General features: G+C 42.5%; 3 protein-coding genes across 4 annotated transcripts in view; all 3 read right to left on the bottom strand.

Moving 5' to 3' along the window:
* The window catches only part of LOC108893295 (lissencephaly-1 homolog B), a 29629-nt gene extending 15384 nt beyond the window's left edge, over positions 1-14245 (bottom strand). Inside the window, exons 1-29 of the mRNA XM_018691202.2 lie at positions 14155-14245; positions 13862-13939; positions 11172-12571; positions 10831-10991; positions 10569-10740; positions 9822-9962; positions 9594-9724; positions 9333-9487; positions 8994-9119; positions 8761-8908; positions 8565-8657; positions 8196-8414; positions 7858-8033; positions 7449-7757; positions 7204-7337; positions 6762-6863; positions 6563-6663; positions 6321-6473; positions 3991-4053; positions 3642-3889; positions 3462-3546; positions 2791-2944; positions 2169-2308; positions 1887-1967; positions 1614-1739; positions 728-849; positions 472-565; positions 239-373; positions 76-149 (exon numbers count right to left, since the gene is read on the bottom strand). Coding sequence (XP_018546718.1) covers positions 76-149; positions 239-373; positions 472-565; positions 728-849; positions 1614-1739; positions 1887-1967; positions 2169-2308; positions 2791-2944; positions 3462-3546; positions 3642-3889; positions 3991-4053; positions 6321-6473; positions 6563-6663; positions 6762-6863; positions 7204-7337; positions 7449-7757; positions 7858-8033; positions 8196-8414; positions 8565-8657; positions 8761-8908; positions 8994-9119; positions 9333-9487; positions 9594-9724; positions 9822-9962; positions 10569-10740; positions 10831-10991; positions 11172-12528 — 5000 coding nt within the window. The 5' untranslated portion in view covers positions 12529-12571; positions 13862-13939; positions 14155-14245. The remainder of the gene's footprint in view (positions 1-75; positions 150-238; positions 374-471; positions 566-727; positions 850-1613; positions 1740-1886; positions 1968-2168; positions 2309-2790; positions 2945-3461; positions 3547-3641; positions 3890-3990; positions 4054-6320; positions 6474-6562; positions 6664-6761; positions 6864-7203; positions 7338-7448; positions 7758-7857; positions 8034-8195; positions 8415-8564; positions 8658-8760; positions 8909-8993; positions 9120-9332; positions 9488-9593; positions 9725-9821; positions 9963-10568; positions 10741-10830; positions 10992-11171; positions 12572-13861; positions 13940-14154) is intronic.
* Positions 14246-16353: 2108 nt separating this feature from the next.
* LOC108893301 (coiled-coil domain-containing protein 92) lies at positions 16354-20162 on the bottom strand. The gene is made up of 4 exons (XM_018691216.2): positions 19486-20162; positions 18932-19080; positions 18741-18788; positions 16354-17589 (listed from the first exon to the last, which is right to left on the bottom strand). Exons 2-4 carry the CDS (start codon positions 19059-19061, stop codon positions 16871-16873), a joined length of 897 nt encoding a protein of 298 aa, XP_018546732.1. The 5' UTR covers positions 19062-19080; positions 19486-20162; the 3' UTR covers positions 16354-16870.
* A 104-nt stretch (positions 20163-20266) lies between these two features.
* On the bottom strand, positions 20267-25926 carry LOC108893298 (F-box only protein 40). Of its 2 annotated transcripts, none has more exons than XM_018691211.2 (9): positions 25805-25926; positions 24648-24685; positions 23955-24522; positions 23217-23692; positions 22955-23134; positions 22491-22732; positions 21160-21291; positions 20713-21040; positions 20267-20623 (listed from the first exon to the last, which is right to left on the bottom strand). In XM_018691211.2, exons 2-9 carry the CDS (start codon positions 24648-24650, stop codon positions 20411-20413), a joined length of 2142 nt encoding a protein of 713 aa, XP_018546727.1. In that variant the 5' UTR covers positions 24651-24685; positions 25805-25926; the 3' UTR covers positions 20267-20410. The 2 variants fall into 2 exon arrangements, with proteins under 2 accessions (XP_018546727.1, XP_018546728.1); XM_018691212.2 differs by having other exon boundaries at positions 25783-25906.
* Positions 25927-26061: the final 135 nt, after the last annotated feature.

Genomic DNA, 26061 nt, shown 5'->3' with positions numbered 1-26061 from the left:
AAGTGAGACTATCATGACAACCACCACATTAGCAGTTATTACTGATGCTATAACTGGGAGTATTTCAGTGTTCACCTGAGGGGAATAAGAATGATTCCACATGTCAGGTTGAGCTGCTGAAGGATTGCAGGTGGGCTTGGAGTGGAAAACTGGAGAGAAACACAGATGAAATTAAGTATCAGACAACCAGAAATTGACTTAATGCTTAATGGAGGTGGACTTAACAAACAGTACAAACCTTTGGAGGTGGAATACAGGCACTGGGTGTGTTACTGTAGATATGGTTGATGGCTTTCTGGAGGACCACAGCCTGCTGAGTGAGGCTCTTCAGGTATTCTGAGCTTTCCCTCGTGCTGTCATGGTTCTCACCAACCTTCATGTGTGAAACAATGAAGTCTCAGTAAAAATCATGAGCATATAGCATTAACATAACACCAGGCAAACATAGTATTCCAACATTGTAAAGCACACCTGGCTCTTGTATATTGAATAAGCCTCTTTCTCGTGTTGCAGAGCTGATCGAAACTCTCCTTTAGTCTCATATACTGTGGCAAGCAGATGATGACTGCACAGAGGATAGACATGGAGAGGCACAGAGGCGATAGAAAGGAAAGTAAGGAAGGGGACAGCAACGAAAGCATTTCTAGCATTTTCTGTGATTGTCATGTGTTATTTGTGCTTTTTGTCTTTCTGACAAAGGAACACGATGATAAACTTGTGGTGTTACCTGTGTGCATGCCGCAAGGATGTGGCACCGCGATATTTTGAGGTTAAATTTAAGGCATTCTGTAGGAACTTCAGGGAAAGCTCATACTCCATCAGTGCATGCAGTACTAGACCCAGCATACTCTAATGTAGTGGAGCAGAACAGGGACATTAATAGATCATTTCCAACACACAAGAAAGATTTCATTTAGGCTTCAACCAAAATTAAAGCGACTACATATAGAGGCCCCGTCTGAAAGGTCAGTGAGCACTGGTTGCTGAAATCAAGTAACTGCATTGTTTTCTTGTGATCTGCTTCAAGTTACCATTGCCTATTCGGTCAAGGCAGATGGCCGCCCACCCTGAGTCTGGTTTTGTTCAAGGTTTCTGTCTTTTAAAACAAAGTTTTTCCTTGCCACTATCCTCTAGTGCTTGCTCATGATGGGATTTGTTGGGTTTCTCTTTGCAAATATATAATCTAAAGAGTACAGTCTGGACCCACTCTATATGAGAAGTGCCTTGAGATAACTTCTGTTGTGATTTGGCACTATTTAAGTAAAATTGAATTGAATTGAATTGAAAAGTGAATATTTGCATTTTCTAGTATTCAATCCACCTTAGACTTTTTTTGTTGCTTGTAAAAAAAAAATCTTTCCTTAAACTTTATTTCATCTTAGGTCTTGATCCACTAACTTTCCATTTGTTCCGTCCTTTCTGATTTGTTGTATTTTTTTTCTATGACGATTTGAGTAACTGTTGTTAACACTTGAATTATTCTGACTTTTCTAACCAACCAAATTCTCAAATTACCATAAAGCATTGACCAAAGAACATGTATAAACTACCTGTTCAAAGTAGAGAGATAACATCCTGTTAGACTTTGACACTGCAGGTGAGGCCTCACTTACATCCAGCAGTGCGACTTGAGGATGGTCCTCTCCACTGACGAGCAGGGTGAGGTACCGAGCACGATACAGCAGCTGCAGGGAGGTCGAATGCTGGCCTCCAGCGAAGCAGTACAGGGCCAAGTAAGTCTGAATCACAGAGAGGAGAATACTCCCACTGAAGACACAACTGAGATATTACATTAAAAGAATTAAGTGAGATGTTTGTAAAAGAAAACCAGGAATAACGTGTTCCAAAATCTGTCTGTGGATTGACGAGGAGATGAAGGAACTCACATAGTCTTGTATGGTCTGTGGATGGTCTATACCCAGAACCCTCTCACTGCTCATAACAGCCTTTTCCTGGTGGCTGAGAGCCTGTGAGACATGGAGAAATGAGGACATTGTTTCTTTATGAAAGCTCACAAAATCAAAGGCCATATTTCTGTCTCTCTGAATTATAATGCAGGTCAAAGACTGTAAAATATCTACAATATAACTTGATATGTGGGTGATGATTCAGAGGTCTGTAACCAGGCCAGATGAAAGGTCATGAAATGAATTGTAATGCACATTTACATCCGCATATTCCCCCAAGATGTAGCTGAGCCGTCCCAGGAGACGCAGACAGACGCACACATCCTCATGCAGGACTCCGCATACACTGCTGAATAGAGTCAGAGCCTGGCTAATCAATTCATAGCCATCTTTAAGAAGCCCTAGAAGCAAACATAAAACACCAGCGATGAGCATCACATGTACAGAGATTAATGATATCTCTTCTTCTCGTGAAGTATGCTGAATCCAGAAGGAGGCTCTCACCCACTAAATCTTTTTAGTATTATCAGTTAAAAGACAGAATGGACAAACGTCAAGGGGAGTCATGTTATATGTGCATAAGAAGAGTCTATTTGAATGACCCACTGATGGTTCACAACATAACATCATGAAGGATACATTCACATTTTTAAGTTTATCTTTATACAGTGCTCATATGTCCATGCTGTATGTACAGTGAAAGGGTTATTAGCTGATGTAATTCCAATATAAGTTATGGGGATATCAGGTGATACAGGCTGAACGGACCTTCCAGTTAAGGCTCAGCCACTTCTAGCACCCAGAGGCCACCATGATCTTTTACACACTCATACTGGTATTTCTGCATGTGTGAGTGTTTGCACTTGTGCACTGTGTCTCTCACCCTGCTGCACTGCCACCTGTGCTTGTTGCAAAAGCTGCGTGGCATCTGTTGCTGTAGGTTTGAGATGTTTGACCACAGGGAACATGTTGACGACATCCTCCTCACCAAACACTGGCCTATGTCGAGACTCAAACACGTACTCTCTCAGTTGTACCTAAATACAGAGAAAAGGAACAAGGGGGAGAGCTGTATTTAAAAGCTGCTCTTGATAACTTTGCACTTTGGTGCCACAGTTTTTAAGGGCTTGATGGACTTCAGCAGTATAACGTCAGCCCTCACGTATCAAATATAAACATACATTTTTTCTATCTGTGAGATTGACAAGACAGAGACGTAGCAAAAAAGATTACCTCAGACCTAAATCTCATCCTGGCCTCTGGAGGGAGTGAAAATGGTGGAAAAAACACCTTTTGCACTGTGAGCCTGGCTTTTTATCAAAAGAGAACTTGCTGTTCAGAAGAACATTTTGTATTTTTCTTTTTGGTCTATTCGCTTTGTTTGAGCCAAGAAAATTTCCTGCCTTGATCAAATAAAGCAGTACTAGTGGCAACCTTTATCTGCTGCAGCTTCAGGTATGATTTTTAATGGTGCTTTCAACTACAGCTTTCCCCATGCAGCCTTAAGATGGATAGAATCCAGTCAATTTTATTAAAGCATGTTAGATGTCTGACCTGGATGCCGGTCTTGATGGCAATCTCTCTCAGTAGGGAGATCCTCTGAAGGTCGTGCTTTTCTATTACTTCATCTATATTTTCACTGAACAAAGAGAGGATGAAAAGTGCGAAATCCCATTGCACGTCCATTCACACACATATACACGGACACACACACACACACACACACAAACTTACCTGTCGATCGTGTAGTGGTAATAATCTCCAGCCTCAGTCCTGATCCTGCCCCATAGCTCACTGGGGGTCAGTCTAGCCCACATGCTATCTGTCAACAAGGGGACACGACTCCCGTGGCTCCGTCGACGTCGGCTCCTGCGACGAGAGAGCAGCTCATCTGAGCAGGAGTCCAGGACACAGGTGGAGGAACTCAAGAGGCAGTTTAAGAAGTGACTGACGGCAGCAGAGAAAGCTGCAGGTTCCACATCCTGGGAGAAAATAAGATACATATTAAAGTTGGAAAATGATTGCTAGATTGTAAAATGTTACGTCTTAACATTTTAGTGTTTACATTATTTGAGCATGTCACCTGTAGATAGGTCCTGAAGATGTGTTTTGCACTTCTGATGATGACTTCACTGATACAAATTCTCTGTGAAGGAACATTTGATTGGTTATTTTATCAGGAAGACTTCAGCATCCTTTAGAGAAAGTGCAATCAGCATTGTTCCACAGTATTTCATGTTATGTTTTTTATGCTTTGCTCTAAGTATTTTATTTATCTTTACTAGAGTACTGCAGAGTAGTTTATACTTAAGGTTTTTTTTCCCATTTGATTGGTTTGTTACCACATTTGTTCTAGATTTTACATGCTCTTGTGCTGCTGCTTTTATGTTCTGGTGAGCTAAAGACAATTTTGTGAACAAACAATAACGTTGTTTTCTGTTCTATTATATATGTAAAACAATGACTAGAAATAATTTAAGCTCTTGACCAAGAACTTTGATCCTAACTTTGTCTAAGATTGAGATGGAAAGATGAAGTAGCAGCCCGCAGACTGCATTTCTTTTCTTCTTATTTTCTAAGTTTATTGGACATATTAAAATTGTTTTGGACTATTCAGGTTTTTCTTGACTAGTTCAAGTTCTATATCTTTAACAGGCATTTTAAGTTGAACTTTGTAGTTTTACTTTCCTGTCTACAAAACATTTTTGTTGTGGTGTACCTCAAGGGTAGATTATTTTCTCAGTTTATGCAGATGATACACAATTATATCTTCTACAGATTCTTGTAGTTTGTTTGACCTAGAGGACTGCTTTTATGATATTAAGTGTTGGATGTCTTGTAATTTACTCCACCTGAAGAATAATAAGACAGAGATAATTGCCTCACCCAGCAACAGTCAAAATTAATGAAAAACTCTGTGCTAATCAATAACAAACCACCTGCCAGGAAGTTATTTTTCATTCAGATATTAACTAAGAAAACCAAGAACAAGGGATTATTCAGTCAGTTGAGAAGCATCTTTAAAATCAAACCACTTCTGTTTGCCATTACTCTAAAATAAAACTGGAACCATGTAAAGCAAACACATTTCCACAATTTTAGCATCCATTCAGTGGCTTCCCATTGCTTCAAGAAAATTCTATTAATCACTCACAAAGTGCAAAATGGATTAGCTCCAAGCTATATCTCTGACTTGCTAAGCCCATATGTACAATGTCAGCAGAAAAAGACCTTCTTGCTGTTCTTAAGTCTAGACGTATAATCATGGGCATCAATAGGATTTGCTGTCATTCCCCCTGAATTGCGGAAATCAGCATTTAGAAACTGCACAGCTACTTCTGTATTTTCTGGGTCTACAGCTAAAAGCACACCAACAAATAATTTTATGTCTCCAGGACAATATAATGCTGTTTTATATCTAATTTTTGTGCCATTTATCTGGTTTTATGTTGATGAATAGTTTCATCACAGTATCTAATTTCCTTTTCTTATAACAAAGATAAATGTGTTGTAACTGTGCAAAGAAAAGTGCTAAATATATATATGACATATAATTATACTTCTTTTAGTGAAGGCATTTGTGTGGAGCTCTTGGTAATGACCATCTTTTGTCCCTCTCACATTTACTTGAACCAGTCATGACTGTTACTGGGTTTCCTATGATATGAGTGAAAAATATTTTAGTTAGTCTAACACCGCATTACCCTGAAGCAGATACAATTATGAGGCTTTAAAAAGCTAATCATAGCTCATCTCATTAAGCTTGCACAATTTTTGAAGGCACATCTGTTATACATCACCAGACTAATAAATTATACATACAGACAAATTATACATCACCAGAGTGGAAATGATGGCTGATCACAATCACCTCAGGATATTGAATATTTAAAATGAGTGGGCTGATATTTCAAATTCTAATTAGTTATTTGCCATATTTTCAAAAGTGACTCTGAAATAAAATATGAAATATGAGGTTTGTTTTAATTATATTTTCAGATAAAATATTTATTTATATTTCTTCAATCTCCATGACTGCCAAAAAAAAACTATCCACTGTTGAAGGAGGTGAGATGCAACTGAGAGCTCTGGAAGAAATATTGTATGTGAACCGTGAGTTAAGAGTTTGAAGCCTTAAAGCTGTGTGTTGTTGGGTCATATCTCCTTTCTACTATATTTCTTATTCTGTACAAAAGAGATCTTAATCTCGCTGAAACTACCTGATTAAATATGTTACAATTAAAAATAATAATAATAATAATAGGTACAGTATATCTGTCTATTTAAATACTGTATTTGTATCTTACTCAATCCTTTATTACATAAAGAATGAGATTAAATTCATGTAATGGACATCCTATCAGTATAAAAGTAAAGCAGCTGTACTGACTTAACAGTAGCTGAGATGATTACCTTTATGTGGCTGAGTCTCTCTCTCTCCTCCACCCTGTGCAGCTCCCTCAGCAGGGCGCCCAAGTATCGTACATTCACACCATGCTGATGTAGCACTGAGGTCAGGGTCACTCCATCCATCGGCAGTGCTGTGTGGTCGAGACAGTCCCTCAGCTACCACACACACAGACACATCATCAGCAGCAGCAGCATCACACATCTTAAATTTCATGCACATGACAGACTGAACACACACAACTCACCACTGCTGGAATCTGATTGGACAGCAGAAAAGCAGCTGCATCCCATAACAACTTCCTCTGCTTCTGAACCTCCTCAGCAAACTCAGGGGAGAAACGAACACCTGCAGCCAAGACACACAGTTCAGTCTTAGACTGATTTTTTTTTTTTTTTTGAAACTTTAAATATATGATTGTGTGTGTTTGTGTGTGTAGTCAGTACCTGGAGAGCAAATATCAGGATTGAAGCGGATGTCAAAGCAAGAATCACTCACTGATCCAACAGCCTTACAAGCTTTCACGATCAAATCTCTTCTCTGAAATTCTGCAAAAGTAAAATATGAATGTATTATTTATTGGCATTGCAAAACTCCACTAACCAATGCTCACCTCTTTCTATCATTTTGAGTTTTAACACTGTTGGGTAGCTTAATCTGTAACAATGCATCTAAACTGTCAAGAAAATGTAATGGGGTAAAAAGAGAAAAAGTAAAATATTTCAAACCTGTACCTGAGCACAGTGCCTGAGCAAATGTACTTAGCTACACTCCACCAGTAGGAATGAACCTTCAACCTTTACTTTTAAGCCAACAAGGATGAAAAGTGCTCAGAATATTACAACAACATGTTGTATCATTTCACTGTATTTAGCTCATGTTATTCACCCATGTCAGCACCGGCTGTGGTTGTGTCTCTGGTTCCTGGCTCACAGACCAGATCTTCATTCTGCTCTGTGGCTTCACTTTGTTCTTCCAGTTGACTGAGCCCCTGTGCCACCATCTTGACATAAAGTTCATACCTGCAACAGAAAACACGAAGTTAAAGGAATAAGATACTTCTTTTCAAGCTCTCAGTTCATCCTGCTGGCTTAATAGTTACATAGTGGTTACGTTCATCTCCCCTTCCACACCTGTGCTGGACAAAAGCCTCTATCAGCTCTGGTCTCAGACTGGCCAGGCTGTGATGATGTTGTTGTGGGTAACCAAAGCTCTGGCACTCCTCTGGCACATCCTTTGCCTCCTCTGTCTCTGAGAACTGGAAGTTGAGATCAGGGGGGAAGGTACGGAGAAGATCCAAGATGTAAGATCGTCCGTCATTACCCAGGATGCCTTTGGTCTCAACGCCAGAGCAAAGCTCCACTGGAATGTTGTTTTGGTCGAGGACCTGGTGACGCTGGATCCTGAGCGGTTTACAGGTTTTATCCAGAAGCTCCAAAAACCTGCGGTAAAGCACACATTAGGACTGTGTGTTTGAACTTTTAGATGAATAGAATACCTAAGACCTCAGACTTTATTGATTTGTGTGAGTGTGTGTGTTACCTGGGGTGAGTAAAAACAGTTGATCCATAGTCATTAGAGCCATAGATGACACTCTGCTCCTGACTTTTCTCCAGTAGTCCAGGAACAATTGTCTGAGCGATAACACGGATTCCACGGTAATCCACTACAATGGTCCCAAGTGTGTGAAGCCCCTCTGTGTCGACAGATGCATATGCCTGTAGAGCAGATCAAGTATTTTTGAATTGATGGCAAGAACATGAGAGTGTTATGACAAATAATCTGACAGAACAAACATACTTTTAAACAGGGCAGATGAAAGTGTAAATACATCCCAAACTCGTCACTTCTCATGCAGGTGTGGTTGTCAGGATCTCTACCTGTACTCCTCTCAAGTCGCAAATGGCAGCAGCATGAGCAGCAGCGTTGCCCCCTAGTGGGCGGTAGTGCTCAGATATGTCAAAGCCAAAGCTAAAGAAGAGGTTGTTCCAGATGAACATCTGCATATGAGGGGCCTCGCCTGGGTTTAACGGCATAACGTTACCATCGATTACAGCCACAGCACCTCGTGTTGCAGCGGCAACGAAGTCACTGCTGGTCTGGATAGAGGAGGAAAGGGGAAGTTTTATACATTTGAGTTCTACACTCTTGGTCTGTAAACTGATGATCTCACTGTCACAAGCCTGCTTCTCTGACTGATAACTGGGTGGACATCAGTAAAAAAGATGTCAGGAAATCTGTGGTCTGACCTTGAATATGCTCCTCTCTCTGTGCAGGCGATCCTGAAGGGAGTTCCTGGGGAGCTCCCTACATCCCTGCAGTTCCTCATTCCAGTCCCGACTCTGTGGTCACAACACACAACCTAAATATCAGCATCATCATCACTATCTTATATTTCTCTGCATTTCCAAATTTAGCTTGTTTCCCCTGATTTGTGTCTGCAACCTGCCCGGCTGTGTGCTTGTCCTGGCCCATGCGACTCGTGTGTGTCTCCTCCACTCTGACACAGTCGAGGGTGTGGTCTCCATGAGGGGCTGTCCAAGTGAACACCTGAAAAGGTGCTGCAAAGCGCTCATAAGGGTGTTGCTGGACTCTGGTTGACAGAAAGTGACAGAAAACATTTTTCTATTAGCAATGAATGAATGATTTTTCCAACTTGATCACAGACAGTTGCTCACCTCTTCTTCTGCAGGGCACTGAAGTTTTTCCTGAAAGCAGGACTGACTTGACTCAGCAGCTCAACTAGAGAGTGGCAAAGGATTTTGGGAACCGCAGGTTTTGGGTTGAAGTTGAAGGCAGTCGACCTGGAGCAGAAGGAGCATATAAACTGTAGCACAAGATGAATCCAGGCAAGTTTCTACGATCCTCATTGTATGCAAGTAAAATTCACGTTAATCCATCCAGTAGCTGTTATGATATTTCTGTCTGGACAATAGGTGTGTTGACTAACTGACGCTATCTTGGCTAAAAACTCGTGGATTAGCGGACTTGCAATGGCTGAACAGTTTAACACGCACTGGTTGAGGTAGAAACCACGTGTGGAGGACGTGATGTTGAGTTCTCTGTCTTCCATAGTCAGGACGTTGAGGTACATTAAGTCCCCGTGCATCTTCCTGTTCCCTGGAGGAGGGTTCCAGCTGCTCATGGTCAGAACCCGCAGGCACTGTAATGGCTGTAATGATACTTTCATAAAATTCAACTGTTGTTTCCCTATAAATGAGCACACGTTTTATTGAATTTTATGTATTCAACAAGTCATATTTACACCAATCTCTCACCTTCCAGTCATCTCTGATGGGCTGCAGTGGAGTAAGTGGTCGGTCCTTACATCCAGGGAGGATGTACTCTGGAGGGCTGCAGTCAACATACTCCTTTTCAGAAGCTCTCCTCTTTCCCACGTTTTCATTATCTAAAAGGATGAATATGGAGGTGGAAGAGTTGAGTTATTACTGACAGAAATGCTGAGAGAAAGCCTGATGTACAGAGGCATGAGAGACCAACATTACCTTTGTCTCCTCTGGTGTAAAAGGTGAGATAAGACAATGAGCTGCCGTTCACTCCATTGTATGAATCTGCAGGGTCAAGGCTCCTCAGAAGATCACAAACATGTCTGAGATGAAGACGAGCATCACGCACTGAATAAGAATCTGCAATAAGATCAGAAGAAATGCTTATAAAGTGTTTAATTCAATCTTCCAAAAGTGCATGAAGAATGGACAATATTTCTTGTTGCTGTCATGTACAGACAAGATGAAAACGGTGCAGTTAAAGTGACTCAAGTGGACAAGAACTCATCATGTTATCATCAGTCATTCTTTCAGACGTAGCCCACAAAAATTCAGTTTTTGTCATGCAATCCAATATGTTTGGAGTTTGTCATGCAATCCAATATGGTAAATATATAGGTGTAGGTGATTACTGTGATTGGGTTGTGCAGAGTCAGAAATGATGCTGTAAACCTTCCTGGATGAGGTTAGGTATTTGGCTATTTTCAGCACGTTTACACAGCCTGATGATCTGAGCCTGAGAAGTTTTGAGACGTAAAGAAAGAGCATGTGTCTGACACCTGTCGAAGTTAATGACAGTTCAAATGAAAGGTTAACATTTTTCAGACTAAAAATTCCATTCCTGTGATACTATTAGAGCTGGACTGAAGTGAGATGCTGACGATGTTGTTTTCCAATGTGAACTACACATTTAATTATCTGAAAAAGACAACTTATGAAGAAGGCAGAAAAGGATAAGGCACTTACCCTCCACCAACTTGATCAGCGCTCCCTCATGGAGGCCCTGGATGGAGTGTAGCTCAGTGAGGCTGTCAAGCGTGGCGCCTCCCAGCTGGAGGGAGAAGCATGTGCGGTGGCAGGTGATCTCGTGATCCATCAGCACCTGGTGCAGCTCTGCCACCAGCATCTGGCCTGACACCTGAGAGCAGAGGAGAGACAGAGAGTTGGATTGGAGTGAACATACAGTGAAGTTTCTTTTGAGAAAATAAAGACAGAAGTACAGCAGAACCTGGAGCTCAAAACTTTCTGTTCCAGGAGGTTGAATTCTGACGATAAAGCCTGTCTCTTGGAGCTCGACTATGTCACGGATGCTAAGTTGTTCCCTTTTATCAGGATCAGACTGCTCCAGGCGATTATCCTTGGGGGTTTCCTCAGTGAGAGTTGGAGGTGCTGTTGAACAGTGCAAAAGAAGTGTGAAGAAGTGTGAGGATAAAAACTGGCTATGTGAGGATACTTTTACTTTTTACATTTTTCATTGCAATACCCAATTTCTTTTTCCAGTTTCCTTTTTCTTTTCACATTTAAATTAAACCAAACTATAACATTAGTTTATGATAATAGCCCACACACCTTTGACATGTGGTGCTGCCAGTCTGTCAACTAAAAACAAAGTCATCTGCTTCATCTCAGCTCCGTTCTCCTCCACCACCTGTGGCAGAGCTGCCCCCAACTCCCAAATATGCTGCAGACCAGTCTTTCTGTCGCCCTCTTTCCTCTCTGGTTGGTCCAAGTTTTCCTGGCACTGAATATGTTCTGCATGTAAAACCGGGCAATCTGCTGTCTGATCCTCAGACAGATTTATTCCTGTTTTTGCATTATCCTGATTGCTCTGTCGTGCCCGGGGTTCAAAGGTCTCCATGATATCAGAGTTGTTGATGCTGCGTTCTCTCAGCCTCTCAGCAGTGTCCTCATCCATGTTGTTTACTTTGTGTTCAGTCTGCATCACTGAAGTGGACTCTGACTGAATATTTCGTTCTTTATTTTTCACGTCCTTCTGTGTCTGCAAACTGCAGTGCTCAGTCCAGGCAAAGTCTGGATTCTCCTGAGTAGCAAAAGTCTTTTGTTGCAACTCAAAGACACTTTCTTTATCAGTGATTAACTCCTCTTTCAGCTCAGTATTTAGTTCTGTGACGTGATTCTCTTTCAGTTTTTCCCATCCATCTTCCTTGTCTGTATCTCTGATGGCCAACTTGTTTTTCCCTCTCCGTCTTTCCACCTTCCCTGACTCCTCTAACTCCACAAAAACTTCCATATCCAACCAAGTTCCAGAGCCCAATGTCCTTGTATCTTGTTTCTCACATTGTCTCTCTTGTGATGTTTCTGTTTGTACCTCCAAGAGCACATCCACTTGTTTCAGTATTTCATGTTCTTCCTCAACATCCACAGCCATCTCTTTTGTAGCGCCAGTGCTTGTTAGTGTATTTACAGTCTGATTGTTGCACACAAGCATTTCTGTTTGTGTCTGAACTTCTGCCTGTGACTCTGTCTGAGTCTGTACCCCCATACCAATCTGTGTCTCCATTTCAGTCTGTGTCTCAACCTCAGAAAACGCCCTGTTTCTCCCCGTGTTGTCCCTTTCCTGTCCTTCATCTCCTGGCTCATCCACCCTCACGCCCTCACCTCCTCCCTCTTCTTCCTCAGACACCAGCAGACACACCATTGGCTCCACCAGGGTCATGTCCCCTCCCAGGTTGCTGCTTAGGATGATGTCAGGAAACAGGAAGTGCTCTGGTTCGAGGGCTGGGTTTGTCACACCGGTGGAGACAGTCAACAGGTCGCCTTCCAGGTCGTCTGGCAAGCTCGGCGACTCGCATTCACTCTCCTCACTGGACAGCAGAGGGGATCTTTCCGCCCTGCCTCGGGCTGGTGTGTCCTTACACATAAAGTAGCTTGACAGCGTGTGACAGCATTGAACTATGTTTCCCATGGTGCCTCAGTTCACAAAACACCAATACAGCTGTGCAGGAGCCCTAAGGGACAAAAGACCATAGTGTTAACAGGGGTTCAAGCTATTAAGAGAAACTTAGCAGTGCTATTGGTTAAAATAACACTAGCAATCCAACAAGTAGTCCAACAGGGCAACAAACACAAGCTGTAAGTCTGTCAGACAGGCTGTAAACAAGACAACAGTTTAGCAAAATTAGCAAACATTTCCCAATTGAGAGTGTGCAAATGCTCCCTCATTTCACAGGAAAACCAAACTAAGGTGAGTATGACAGGTCAAAGCTGAACCAGGATGTCAAACTGTAAACTGTAGTGAAGGATGACAGACAGTTTGAGTTGCAATTTTACCGTTAGACGTTTTCTATTTCAAATACGTTTGACTAACCTGGGGGATTGTTTACAACCTGTATGACCACAGGGAACAGGAGTGCAGGAGACGCTAACATGATATGCTGGTGTCTACAGAAAATGAAGCAATATGTTTCAATATCCTCCAAAAATATGAGGCTATTGGCTAACTTATGAAATCAAGAAGTTCTTTTCATCTAACTTACTGAGATAACTGTGTTAATGTTATCTGTATTATTTGTACTGTAAATGAGTAAAAACTTACCACCTGCCATGGCAGTAAAAGCTGTCTAACTATCAACCAAACTGCAGCAGCAGCACTTGCCAGGCAGCTGATAACCACTGAGTCTACTGTGACCGACCAACAGTCTCTTTGGCATTCTTCCCCATATGGGCTGCAGTTTGGGATGTAAGACAAACACTGAGGACATGGAGTTTGTATGAGAGCAGGTATCAGGAGAAGCCAGATCACTATGTATTCAACTAAAGGAAAAGAGTTGTGCAAACAGCACTAAATTTCAGATCTCAGCAATATTTGTGGAATACAATGTTATTGGAACTGATATAATTAAAAAACCTCAAAAAAGCCAGAATTAAATAAAATGTTGTTTTGCTGACCTCCAGTAGTTTAACATCTCAGCATGTTGCAGTGATGTACAAGTGTACTCGAGGGTGTGGTTAGTACCTTGTGATGTCACTGTGGTAACAGGTGCAATAGAGCACTTCTGACTACACCCGAACCTCTCCTGGGTGTAGTCAGAAATGGAACTGACTTGAAACTTTCATCTAAAGAGAGGGCAGCAAAATGCATGATCACTCTGAATTAAGCTGCTAAGAATAAACTGTGAAAGGCTTTGTCACTGTCACATGTGTGTGTCCCATTTGTGTGAATACAAGCAGCTAAGAGCCTTAGACAACAGCTGATGGCAGAAAGATTACGAAGTGTTCCTGCAGTGGTGTCACCTTACAGAGGAAAGGACTGGAAAAACGTCACAGACTGGATCTCTTTAGATGAGCTCTGGAATGATGTTGGATGTGTGGGGAGCCTGGAAAAAAGATGAAAAGATACAATACAGTAAATGACTAAACAGACAAAATTGGAATATTCTTGCCCACAGTTAGAGTTTTATTAAAGTAACACACATTATTAAAGCTCATGAGGACACACAAGTGCAGCAGAAAACATGTGCACATACTTCAAACAACAGAAGAATACAACAGCATCAGTATGACATTAGTATAATCAATCTATGGGTCCTACCTGGCAGTGCAGAGAGGAGAGACTTATGTCATCTTCTCCAGATTCCTCTGCTGTTCATCCTGCTGAAATCAGAGAGCCGAGTTTTCCCAGGCTTTCCTCCAGAGCAGGAGGCTCCCCTGTCCTTGCTGCGAAACCACGTTACACAAACTGTGTGCCAGTGCATGTGTGTGTGTGTCTGCCCTTCATGGCTGGAGAGAAGCTGTGAGAGAGCCTGTAGTAGGCCCTCTAGTCACACACATGCACATTCACACACTTAGTACCCATCCAAGTCCAGAAGAGGGCAACCTCCCTGCCGTTCATGATGTAACTTCCTGTGTTCAGACCGGCCCATGCACTCTCTATCAACCTTGAATGTGAGCACGTGCAGAGGGTGTATAAATAGCAGCAGCAGGAGGGCTGGCACCTCTTCATATTCTTTTAACCCTCCTTTGTGAAAAGGACACAAAGCATGACACAGCACACAAAGTCCTGGAAACAAGCCTCCAGTATTCGGTCTCTTTGCACACTTTTAGGGCATGAGCTGGAACGCAGCTCTCTGGTTGCCATAGCAGCGCTGCAGAGAGACATTAACATTCTGAGCACGGTTTCCAAGACAACTGTGGGAACATTCTAGAATGGGACGTTTGCTAGGAGACGAGCTGCAGGTGTATGTCACACTACCACATGTGAGTAACATTGTAGTTTTGTATTAGTGCTTAAATTTGAAAAATGGTCATTGAATGACTCAACATCTTCTCATAACTGTCAATAAATGAATCAATGAATGAATCAGAGTCATAAAACAGATTTGAAAATGTTACAGAAAAGTTGTTTCAGTTTTCTTTGGTTTTCCCCCAATTTATTTACCTGTTCATTTGGCTTTTTCATCAGTTTAATTTCACCCTGTTTCATTTCTTCACTGCATCATCAAAATTTTCATCTTAGCTCACTACTTTTGATTATCGAGAAACTAGTGGTCCACATTAATAATAAGTATTAATAATGAAAGAACAATTAAAAATTCACCTCTACAGATGTCTGTTTCATTCAGTTGGCACGTTGCAAATAAATCTGTGCAGTAGAAAAAAAAAAAGCAGATTCCCAAATTTCAGCAGCAGACGGAGGACAGTCAGACTGTGAGTCATCACAATCTTCCTGCATACCTCCTGACAGTCCTCTGAACTCTCCACCCCCTTTCACTTTTAATTTTTCATTCATCCAACTATAAAAAATAGGGTGATACAGATGTTTGTGTACTACTTAATGCCACAGCTGTAGCATTAGGTAGTATTATAGTAATAATACAGTAACTTAAATGTAATCTCTTACCATCTGAACTGGAAGCTTGCGTAATGACTATGTCAACACTGTATGGTGCATAAACATATGAAAGAGTCAAGTTAATGAGTTTTTTCTTTTCACCTACAACAGATCTGACCTATTTTAATCCCAGTTAAAGGTTAGGTTGTACTGCCACCCAGTGCTAGGATCTGACATGAAAGCCTGTGGGTACAATTTACCATTAGTCCCTCTGTTTGGCATTAATAAACAGTATATAGACATCTAAAATAGTTCATAGTACACTACAGTTGTAAGCAGATGTAAGTATTTATTAATGTATTTGTTAACAACTTTAACTCCTCCTGTGGGCACCCATAACTGGATACTACTGTATAACCAGGTGACAAATAGCAGAATAGTAACATACCTGTAATAATAGAAAATGTTTCTTCATGGGAGAAGTTATAATTGGTAACAAATACTGTACATTCATAAACACATTAAAATGTCCTTAAAACTGCTTACAACTACATTATAGTGTTTTAACTATGCAATGTTTCTGTTGATCAACTAACCAATTAATCCAGTAAATTGTTTGAGCTCTAGAGCAACTTGAGAAATAACTCTAAAGTTTTAACTGATAACTGACTACATGAGGCCTTTTCCCACAGAACACGGTTTGACACGTCACAGCAGGAAAATCAGAGGTGCAAATAATAAAATGAATGATGGCTGAATTCCATTCAGCTGCTTCAGTTTCTGAGTCCTGGTATTGTTCATGCTGGTTCAGCGTCATTATTCACTGGGACACCTAAACAGGACAGAGCCATCATTAGCATTTCCAGTAACACCTGAGCTTTTTCTACAGTGACAAGTCAAAATGTCTGCTGAGAAAAAGACCCATTAAAAACTTGAGAACAGACAACATGACAATAGAAATACTGGTCTGCCATTACTAGGCACATTGCATGAATTTAATAAAGTGCAAATCATACAAAATGTCCCTAAGCCTTCTAGAGTGACTTTCTGAACCTGGAGTACGGCTGCCGCAGTGAGAAAGCAGGTTGCCACTTTGAACAGTACGGTGTGAGTGTTCATAGACCCAGAGGCAAGGCTACTACTTACAGGCAAAAGCTGTGATCGACAGTGTTAAACTCAAAAGGCATCCATATGAAACAGGACCACTATTCAGACTTCTCTGACCCACTCATTTTTTCAAAGTTAGCATGTCATACCATCAATGTGACAGTTTCCATTAATATGTCTATGTGTAGGTTCGATCACACACTCTTGTGCAACTAACTCTAAATATCTAACTCACTTCCTGAAATCTACAGACAATCACAAGGTTACATCTCTCTCATCTTAGGCTTTTTTTTTTCTAGAATAACCGCATCAGATGTTGACTGATGTTGGCCGAGACCTGCTGGAAGACAACGTCACCTCTCCGTCTACGTCACAGAGCGGTTTCTCCCTCTCCCGCTCCCATGTCCACCCTCCTGTGCACCCTGCTGTCCTCTATGTCCTCCCACTCATCCTCCATCCCGTCTCCTTCCTGTGTTCTGATTGGCTGGTTCAAGCGAAGGAGGCGGTATCTAAGCGGCACCAGGAAGAGGGCAGGGTCGGGCATGGGGTGCGGCCTCTGCGGCGCCGTCACTCTCTCCTGTGGGACGCAAGCTCTGACCCTCTCCTCCCTCATGGTGACACGCCTCCTGTGCCTCGCCTCTGGTTGGCTGGGGGAGGCCGGAGGGGGTGGAGACAGAAGCCAGTCTGAGCCCTCCCCTTCATCATCTTCATCCTCCTCATCTTCATCCTCATCCTCCTCTTCTTCTTCCTCCTCATCCTTTCCTCTGGGCTCCTCGCCTCTCTCTGCAGCTGACTGGCTGCTCTGCCTTTTCTGGAACAGTTTTAGGCGTGCGGCGTGGAGCTCGTGGCACAGGGTCGTGGTGGTGACGTTTTGGCGTTGCAGCTCACGACTCAGCAGCGTGATCTTGTGGCTGCGGCGTTTCAGTTCTTCCAAGAAACGTCGCTCTTCCTCCCTCAGGCTCCTGCCCAGCGCTGACGTTCGTGCCCGGCCGGCCCGCAGCTCCCCACGCACAGTGACCATCATGCACTGCTGGTCCTCTAGGAGACGCTCTGCAGCCTCACAACGTGCTGCCAGCTCCGCTTCCTCCTCTGAGAAACACATTAACACAAACAGTATGGACTGCAGTATGTATGCACATTACACAAATACAGATAACTGTTTACTGTCTAAGAAATTGGTCAACAGCAGTAATGATGTCACCATCACTGTCAAAATGGCGACCACTGAGCTTCTTCTTCGTCTTGGAGAAAAGGTAGTAGCGCATAGGGCAGGTGTCAGATCCACATTGGGTGGATGACTGCACGAAGGCTGCTGTCCATTTTCTCAGACAGCATTGACTTGTAATTTTTAATTAACCGAAACAGAAATATCACAAAAGTTATTAGTTAAACAAAGAGTTGATTTGTACATGCAGTAACAAGAGCTGTTTAACTCATCTCCTTCTACCTTACCAATCACCCCTCAGATCAGTCTTTGGTCTGCTTGTCTATACTTTTCATTTCATTTCATCTATCTATCTATCTATCTATCTATCTATCTATCTATCTATCTATCTATCTATCTATCTATCTATCTATCTATCTATCCTGCCACACAAAACTAAGGATGCACTGATCCAACTTATCTCCCAACACTGATTCTGAAACCTCAACTCAGGGTTTCTGCCAATACTGAGCACCAGTCACCTCTTTACTCAAATTTTAAATCTGTGATACTCAAATCTCACTGTGTGGTGCTCTTTGCTGATCATTTTTATGTACAGTGACATGATGCTTAGGATGCTGTGGCACCAAAAACCAAGTCAATTGTCTGTTGAGACTGGATGAATGTTACTGATAGCAGAGCCACTGAATGGCATTTACAAAGACAGAAACTGTATCTAATGTGGATAGATTGTGTCATGGCAGATCACTTCATAAAGTCAGTATCAGTGTGGGTACTGGTGTATCAAACCAGTGTATCCATATTATGAACAAAAATAATGATAAAAGCCCAGACTGAACCTTACACTGTTTAATTATGATCAAATATAATCAGAAATAATGTTTGTAGTCATACAAATGTAACAAAATATTCAACAGCTCATCATTGTATCTTTTCTATTGTGTAGCTCTTGTGGATTTCCCGTCCTCTTCAGCTCAGCTCTTTGTGCTTTCCTCACAGTAATTATGATATAAAATTTCAGCATCCCCGCACATATCATTTTACCCCCCATCAGCAAGGAGTTGTAATATCTTACCTGCTGTGTTTCTGTCAGGAAACCTGGAGTCCAGCTCACAGCTTAGCTCTGCAGAGAGGAGCAGCAGATGTACAACAGGGCAGACAGACAGAAAAAAACAGTAAGAGAGAGTGACGGACAGACAGACAGGGAGTCAAGTGGTTAAGAGACACATAGAGAGATGGAGAGGAGCAGGTCAACAGTAGACTGACCATGACAGCGCCTCTTCAGGTGTGTGATCTCCAGCTGCAGGCCGGTCAGCATGGCCAGGTGTTCATGCTTCAGGAAGGCGATGCCCCTCTCCACACTGGCCACCTGCTGCTCCAGCCTGCCAGCGTCCATGGCTGAACCCCCTCACAACCTGCAAACAGATGTTGGTAGCTGGACATATTAGGATTCCCGTATACAGCTCTTTATAGTACAGTAGTGTCCCAGTTTGAGCTCTGACATAGAACAGTGCTTGTCAATTCCATGGCAAACAAACGAAATAACATATATTTATCATAATAGAATGATGAACCATCTTTTAGTGCACTCAATACTAGGATTATATTATATCATACCACTAATACTATATTACAGGGCTTTTTTGCAACATTTAAGAGGTTTATTGGGTAATTCTCCATTAAGCTCATTTGCTGGAGCCTACTCTCTCATTTAATCTCATTCGTTTGATTTTTCGTCCATAAAAGCTTTTCTGATTTCTGCACCGTTGGTTACTGGTGCTACCTGTAACTGTAAATTCATCACTCTGACCGTGGCCTACCGTGATTCTGAAGCGGTATCCTATTCAAAGCGTTTCTCATGAATCCTCCTATCGCCCGGAGACCTCCGTCCTTGATGTTGCAGAGTTGGAGAAAACAAAAGACAGGCTGCAAAACGCGTCCAGTCTGCAAACTGCGCTCCTTTGCTTTTTTATGGTCTCAGGTGAGATACCTCGCTGTTGCAGCCGGATGGCGTTTTTCTAAGTGTGAATGAGCTCCTGACTACCGCAGTCAGTCGAAATAACCTCCTCATAACCTTCTGGTTGTACGTGCAGTACGGCGCCGCTGCTGTATTCACAACAAAGCAGCCCGGTATGAGGGGTGATTAGTGCCACCAGTGCAGGAGGAAGAGGAGGAGGAGGAGGAGGGGCTTCATAGAAATGATGGTACCAGCTGTTGCCATCAAGAAAGGGAGTAAGATGTCGTATTAAATAAATAAATACATAAATTTCCTAAGAAGATAGCGAGTTACAGTCTCACTCTCCGGATTAAAATGCGTATGTTTTCCATCAATCTTTTGTGAAAATGTAGACAAGAGAAGCAGCCTGAAAAGCAGCAGTCTAACTATAAATGGATGAATCTTTGTCCGTCTGTCTGTATTTCAATTCTCTCAACAACAACACAACCAATCGACTTCAAACTTCACGGGTGTATTGTTGAGGACCCATGAAGGCGCAGTGTCAACACTTTCCATATCAAAAAATGAGCAGTAGATAAATTAATGCTGTACATATACTGTATCTACTGAGCAACAGTTATATCATGAAGAAGAAGAAAAATGGCACCAGTTCAGGTTGATTTTATTTGTAGTACGTTGTGATGTACTGGTTAAAAGACATAATCTTTATATTCACCACTCACCATCACTGTAAATAATACACAAATAAATATTTCAAAGTAGACACAGCAGGTAGAATATTTTTTTTTTCACTGTTGCCATCTGTTTTGTGTAAAATGATTGACAAGGCTCATTCTCTCTTGGCTGCACCCCTGTTTCTCACTCATGCTGGGGAGAGGAACAGGCTCACTGTGCACAGAGGTCTTATAGTAAGGACAGACTTTTAGATGAGCAGATATAGGGGGGGTGTCTGCCATATGCCACGAGTCCACAGAGGAGAAGAGATGACTGAACTCCCATACCTGGAGAGAAACAGGAGAAGGGTCAGGAATAAAGAAGGTAACAACAGTTACCTGTCGATGGATTGGATGATTTAGTATGCATATCTCACAGGTTTGGCCCTCCACTTGGCTCCTCCATGTGAGGAGGTCTTCCTCTCCCAGTGAAGAGTGACCATCCCTCTCTCCTGCAGCAGGGAGGAGCACACCTGCCTCATGAGTCGGGACACCAGAGCCAGCTGAGACAGGGACAGACTGTCCAGGAAACTAGCCATGTGGCACAGCACCTCGTAGGGCAGCAAGCTTAGAGAGTCCTCCCCTCCTCCCGCCTGACCTTTTCCCTCCCCCTGAGCAGCAAAGGAGTCCACTGTTGATTGCTGGGAGTCATCAATTAATGAGACTACGAGGGTCGGACGCAAGTTGAAAGTCCTCAGCTGTTGACTGTAGCCAAAAAAAGGAAACTAGTGATTATTTCATTCACTAAAGCAAAAACAAGCTCAGTAATATGGGTTTTGGCAGACAATGAGAAATCTGGTCTCATGACTGTGAATTGTACTCACTTGTAGGTGATGGTGGCTTTATGTGTGGAAGGCTGAAACCTCTTCTGGCTATAGGTGCATCCCAGATATGCTAAGGGGCATCTCTGCTCAAACCATCCACTCAGACCTGTCTGGATTTCACTGTGAACATTCCTGGAAAAGAGATGGTTGATACAGTCATTTAACAGACTTCACCTCTCCCACAGGTTGGGAGAAAGGGTATTCATATCCAAACATTTTGCAGGTGGTGGACATATGTAAAGGTAGTGTAGTGTCTGAAAGTTCATATATATTTTTATCCTCTGCAAAAGCCCAAAGCTTCACATGATTTCTATTTGTTGGGGTCATGTTTAAGTTAATGGTTGTGAACATAAAGATGTAAGTGTTAGGGTGTAGGGCTTTTTCTCCCCTCCTCTTTGTTTTTTGGAATGAGAGTTCATTGAATGAGGTCAGGATGTTTCGCTAGATTATAAAATATGTAAACAATTACCCTATATATACTGATGTTTAGAGCTGTTGGGGAGAGAGATCAATATTGGCACAATGGGGTACCTGGTATATTGCAAGAACGATACGACGAAAAATATTAGTGGTTTGAAACCTTGACTTTTTTCAAAGCACGGTTTATCTTGAAACCAATACTTGGCCCATGTCTTGTCACAATAGATTAGCGCATTCTGTTAGGTAGTGGATATCTACCACAATAGGTAGATATCGACTTATTCGAAATACAAATATTCATTTGAATGTGTGAAAAGTTATTATTCAAACTGTAATGAGCTGTTCAAATTCAAAATTTAGAGAAATGCAACAGACTGTTTCTATTTGAAGCAGCTTGCCTTGTGGTCCAGCAGAGCTTCCTCAGTATCGGTCTGACACACAGTATGACATAAACTAAGCTAGTAATGTTGTTTGCTATGAAAATTCAGGACACTAGTGAATAAAGCTGTCCTGATCATACAATCATGACACCAGAGCACTCCCACACAGTTTTTTGGAATCTACTAAGCAACTAACAGAAATGAGGCTGTTTTAGCATCTGTCTCACACTACGATGACAAACTCTGTGGACTCACCTGCTAACAGACGAGCATTCAAATTAATTCAAACAAACTGTATGTAATTTCAAACTTCATTCAAACTTGATTTTTGGAAAAAGTGAAAGCCCTACTACACTTTAATTTTTCCAGTTGGTTGCCTCCTTTTGGTAATCCACAGCTGCTGAATTCTCAGTGACAGATTATGTTTTACTCTAATGTTTATTCCTTTGAGATGAAATTAAAAATAAAGGAGGAGGTCAGCAGGAGTCGTATGTGCATTACAAGCATCACAAAAGTTGTATCAACAGACACCTGAAATGTGTGGCAAACTCTTTGCGGTGGAAGGTGTGGCCACAGAGGAAGGCGAAGGCACAGCTGGCTCTGGTGTGTCTGCTGTTCACGCTCTCTGCCTGCAGCTCCAGACGAAGCTTCAGGGGTCTGTCCACCATCACCTCCTCCAGAGTTGTCTTCTTTTTGAAAGGAGCCGTGCGGAACGAGTGTGTCTGTGTTCCCACATCAACATAGAGCCCATCGGCTGCCTTTGACTCACTGATCTGCACAGAAACCAGTCGAGGTGGTAAAACATAAAACAAAACATGCATGAAAAGTAGTATGGTCCTTTAAAGCCAGTGGTTCCCAAATTTTTTTGGCTTGTGACTCCTATGAATGGAACTGTCTAGTTCCTCTCAGAGGTTAGTGATTTGTTTTTTTGTTGGACTGTGTCATGTGTGCAGTTTATATATTTGTATTTATACTGTCAAAAACATATGACTGACCTTGTGACCCATGACCTCCTTCTCAGCATAGCCCAGCAGGGTGGCTGCTGCCTCATCACTGAACCAGTCCTCTTCGTTGGCTGTGAGGTCTGACGTGTCCACGCTGCGAGGCTCGCTCTGAGCCCTTGAAGCTGTGTCGTACAGATGAACCCGCCGCCTGTAGTGATAGCTGTCGGGGATCTTATAGGAATAAACACATGAGAGTATGACATTACATACAGACATGCAGAAAAAACAGCTTTACAGCAAATAGGTGGATCACCTTAAAGGAGCACAGGGTCTGGACTGGAATAGGCTCCAGGCTGCCATAGACAAAATCTTTCTCCCTCGGTGTACAGGCCTCAATTTGTCCAAACGCAACCAGCATGCGCCCATGATGCACCACGTACATGTTGTACTCCTGCGGGGTGAGCTCCTTCCCTAGACGGTCCACCACACCCTCCTGCCATGGGGCCAGGCCTGTCTTACTTGTGTCCGGCGGGGGGCAGTTTTTAGACATAGCTGCACCACCTTTCTCTTTGTCTTTGCAGTCCGCACTCGTCTTTTTCACCGCACTCTGGGCCTTCTCCTTCTCTTCGGGTTTGGGATTGTTGAGGTTTTCCTGAGCAACAGTGCAGCCGCCCTTGTCCATGCCGAACATCATCTCAAACATGCTGTGTCTCTCTTTGAGGAGGGCCAGGTTTTGTACCATAACGCCCCGTACAGTCTCTTCAACACGTCTCTCACACAAACTGTTTTCTGCAGAAATGATGCGTGAAGGCCAACATGAGACCATACAAGGGGAATGGAGATGTAGAGAAACCAGAAGAGAAAAGACAACTACATAAACAAATTGCAATATTTCATTTGATGTTAAAGATTGCCTGTATTGTATATGTGCATATGAATCCTCATAACCATAGTTGTTTACATGGACTTTGCTTGATTAGCAGGAATTATTTTATAAAAGGAGACATGGAGTGTTTTATTGATTTTGGACTGAAACAGTGCTGTGATTCACCTTCAGTAGCATCATTGTCTGTAACACCGTTGACAAACCCTCCCACTGCCATCTCCTCCTTCTTCTCCTCCTCCTTTACTTCCTCCTCCTCTTCTTCCTCCATCAGCTCTGGATAGAGGGGCTTCATTTTCAGGCGGCTGTAAAGGTCTGACTGATCAACCAGGGCCATGGCAAAATCCAGAGCCTCCCCCTGCTTGTCCTTTTCCTTCAGCAGATTCTCCTGCAGGGCTATGTTACTGTGTGGGTTTGTGTCATCAGTTGGCCAGCGGAGCCAGTCCATGGAGCAGCACACCACGCTGGCCGGACACACCTGGAGGTGAGCTGCCTGCGCAGAGCGGGGCAGCTGGACCGGGCAACCATACTCAGCATTAAGGCAAGGCACCCTCACGTTTGGGCAGAGCAGCAGGTGGTCCTCCTCTTTGCACAGGTGGAAGACTGCTCCGCAGAGCAGTCGGCAGGGGACGACCGTGCAGCACACGGAGGCCTCCACCCGAGCCCTGCAGCGCCGGCTGTAGCAGGAATCACAGTGGACATGCTGTTGCACCTTGGAGGCTCGAGAACGATAACTCTGATTGGATGAGAAAGAGAGGAGCCAAACTAAGATAAGAGAATAATTAAGGAGAGAGATTTACAACATAGAAATACAATATGTGTTTAATCTTGTAGTAGACAGGAATTATATCTGTGACTCACCATATCTACAGGACTTTGAATCAGAGGGTTGGATTATCCTGCAAGAAAAACCCAGAAAATTGACACTGACAGATGTAGCATCAGACCTATATAGTGAATCACATCAGTCATTCGCAACCTTTTTCATATGTGACCTTTGACAAAAAAGCAATGTACTTCATTTTCACTGGTTTAATATGTGGGATTATTTTGACCACGTCAACCAAAGACTGATTATTTTCCTACCTGTTTGACTTGAATGGTTTAAAGGCCTGAAGTGATAAAAATTTCCATTAAGTCAAAAGAAAACAAAACCAAGAGTCTATGGTCATGCTAACAGCTCTGTGACGCTGCACCTAGAGACAGCAGTACTTTGAGCTAAACGCTAAAATAAACATGCTAAGATGTTCATGTTTTGCAGGCATGTGTTAGCATGCTAACATTTGCTAACTGGCGCCAAGCACAAAGTATAGCTGAGGCTGATGGGAATGTCTTTCGTTTTGCAGGTATTTGGTCATAAATGTATCAGACCTATTCAATAGGTGTTGAGTCATTTCACTCAAAACCTCATGAACCTCATGATGGCACAAAAGGAACAGTCAGAGGATCCGCAAAGTGACATGGCTTTATTGTCTCAGCACCATGTATTTCTGTACCATATTTCACTGCAATCTATCCAGTAATTGTTGTTGCGATATTTCAGTCTGGACCAAAGTGGTGGACGCACTGACTAAAAGACAGAGATCTTCATCCATAGACCCAGAAACAAAGGTCAAACATATTATCAGCAGCATATAAAGACAGTTATGGGAAGCACTTGCACATTCGTGCACCAAGCATGAAAACAAATGTGACTGGGCTCCAGATCACTCTTACAAAAATGCATTAAATATACTTATTCCACCTTGGTACTGTGAAATGAAGTACTCCTAATCAAAGTAAATGGTACTACACACCTATATGAAAGCTGGTGTTGTGCAGTTATATGTCCTGTACACTCTAGATAAGCCAGAGGAGCAGAAAAAGCAATTGAAACATTTAACCTCTACAGTTTTATTACTTGTCAGAGACGTTTCACTGTAATACTCGCAGTTTCAATAAACAAAAATAGATATTGTCAAAGTATTTCAACACATTCAAAACAATGGGCTCAAACCTTATCTAGACAGAAGTCTCACCAAGGTGCCTCCGCAGACGTGTTGTTTCCTCCCTGGTTCTATAACGTTGCTTTCAGTCCCCATGCTCTTTGAACTGACAGGTTAAAATTAGCAGCAGCACCAAGCAGGTTCAGCGGGAGAAATACCCCCCCCCCATTTCCCCACTCTGCTACAGTGGATTCAAACCACAGCCATCACACTGTGTTCAATACTTTCTATCTCTAAACTCTGAGGCTGAATTAATGAGTATGAACACCTGTTTCCAGCACAGAATAAAT

Source organism: Lates calcarifer, linkage group LG20 (assembly GCF_001640805.2).
Source record: "Lates calcarifer isolate ASB-BC8 linkage group LG20, TLL_Latcal_v3, whole genome shotgun sequence".
Lineage (NCBI taxonomy): Eukaryota > Metazoa > Chordata > Actinopteri > Centropomidae > Lates > Lates calcarifer.
This window is presented reverse-complemented; position numbering and strand designations above follow the sequence as displayed.

Coding starts and splice junctions, on each gene's coding strand:
- LOC108893301 (XM_018691216.2), bottom strand. CDS start 19,061: ATGGACGCTGGCAGGCTGGAGCAGCAGGTGGCCAGTGTGGAGAGGGGC. Junction 18,789..18,931: donor CCTGAAGAGGCGCTGTCATG/GTCAGTCTACTG, acceptor TCCTCTCTGCAG/AGCTAAGCTGTGAGCTGGAC. Junction 17,590..18,740: donor TCCTGACAGAAACACAGCAG/GTAAGATATTAC, acceptor TGTGTTTCTCAG/AGGAGGAAGCGGAGCTGGCA.
- LOC108893298 (XM_018691211.2), bottom strand. Junction 23,135..23,216: donor AGACCCTGTGCTCCTTTAAG/GTGATCCACCTA, acceptor TATTCCTATAAG/ATCCCCGACAGCTATCACTA. Junction 21,292..22,490: donor GAGTTTGCCACACATTTCAG/GTGTCTGTTGAT, acceptor TCTCTTTTCCAG/GAATGTTCACAGTGAAATCC.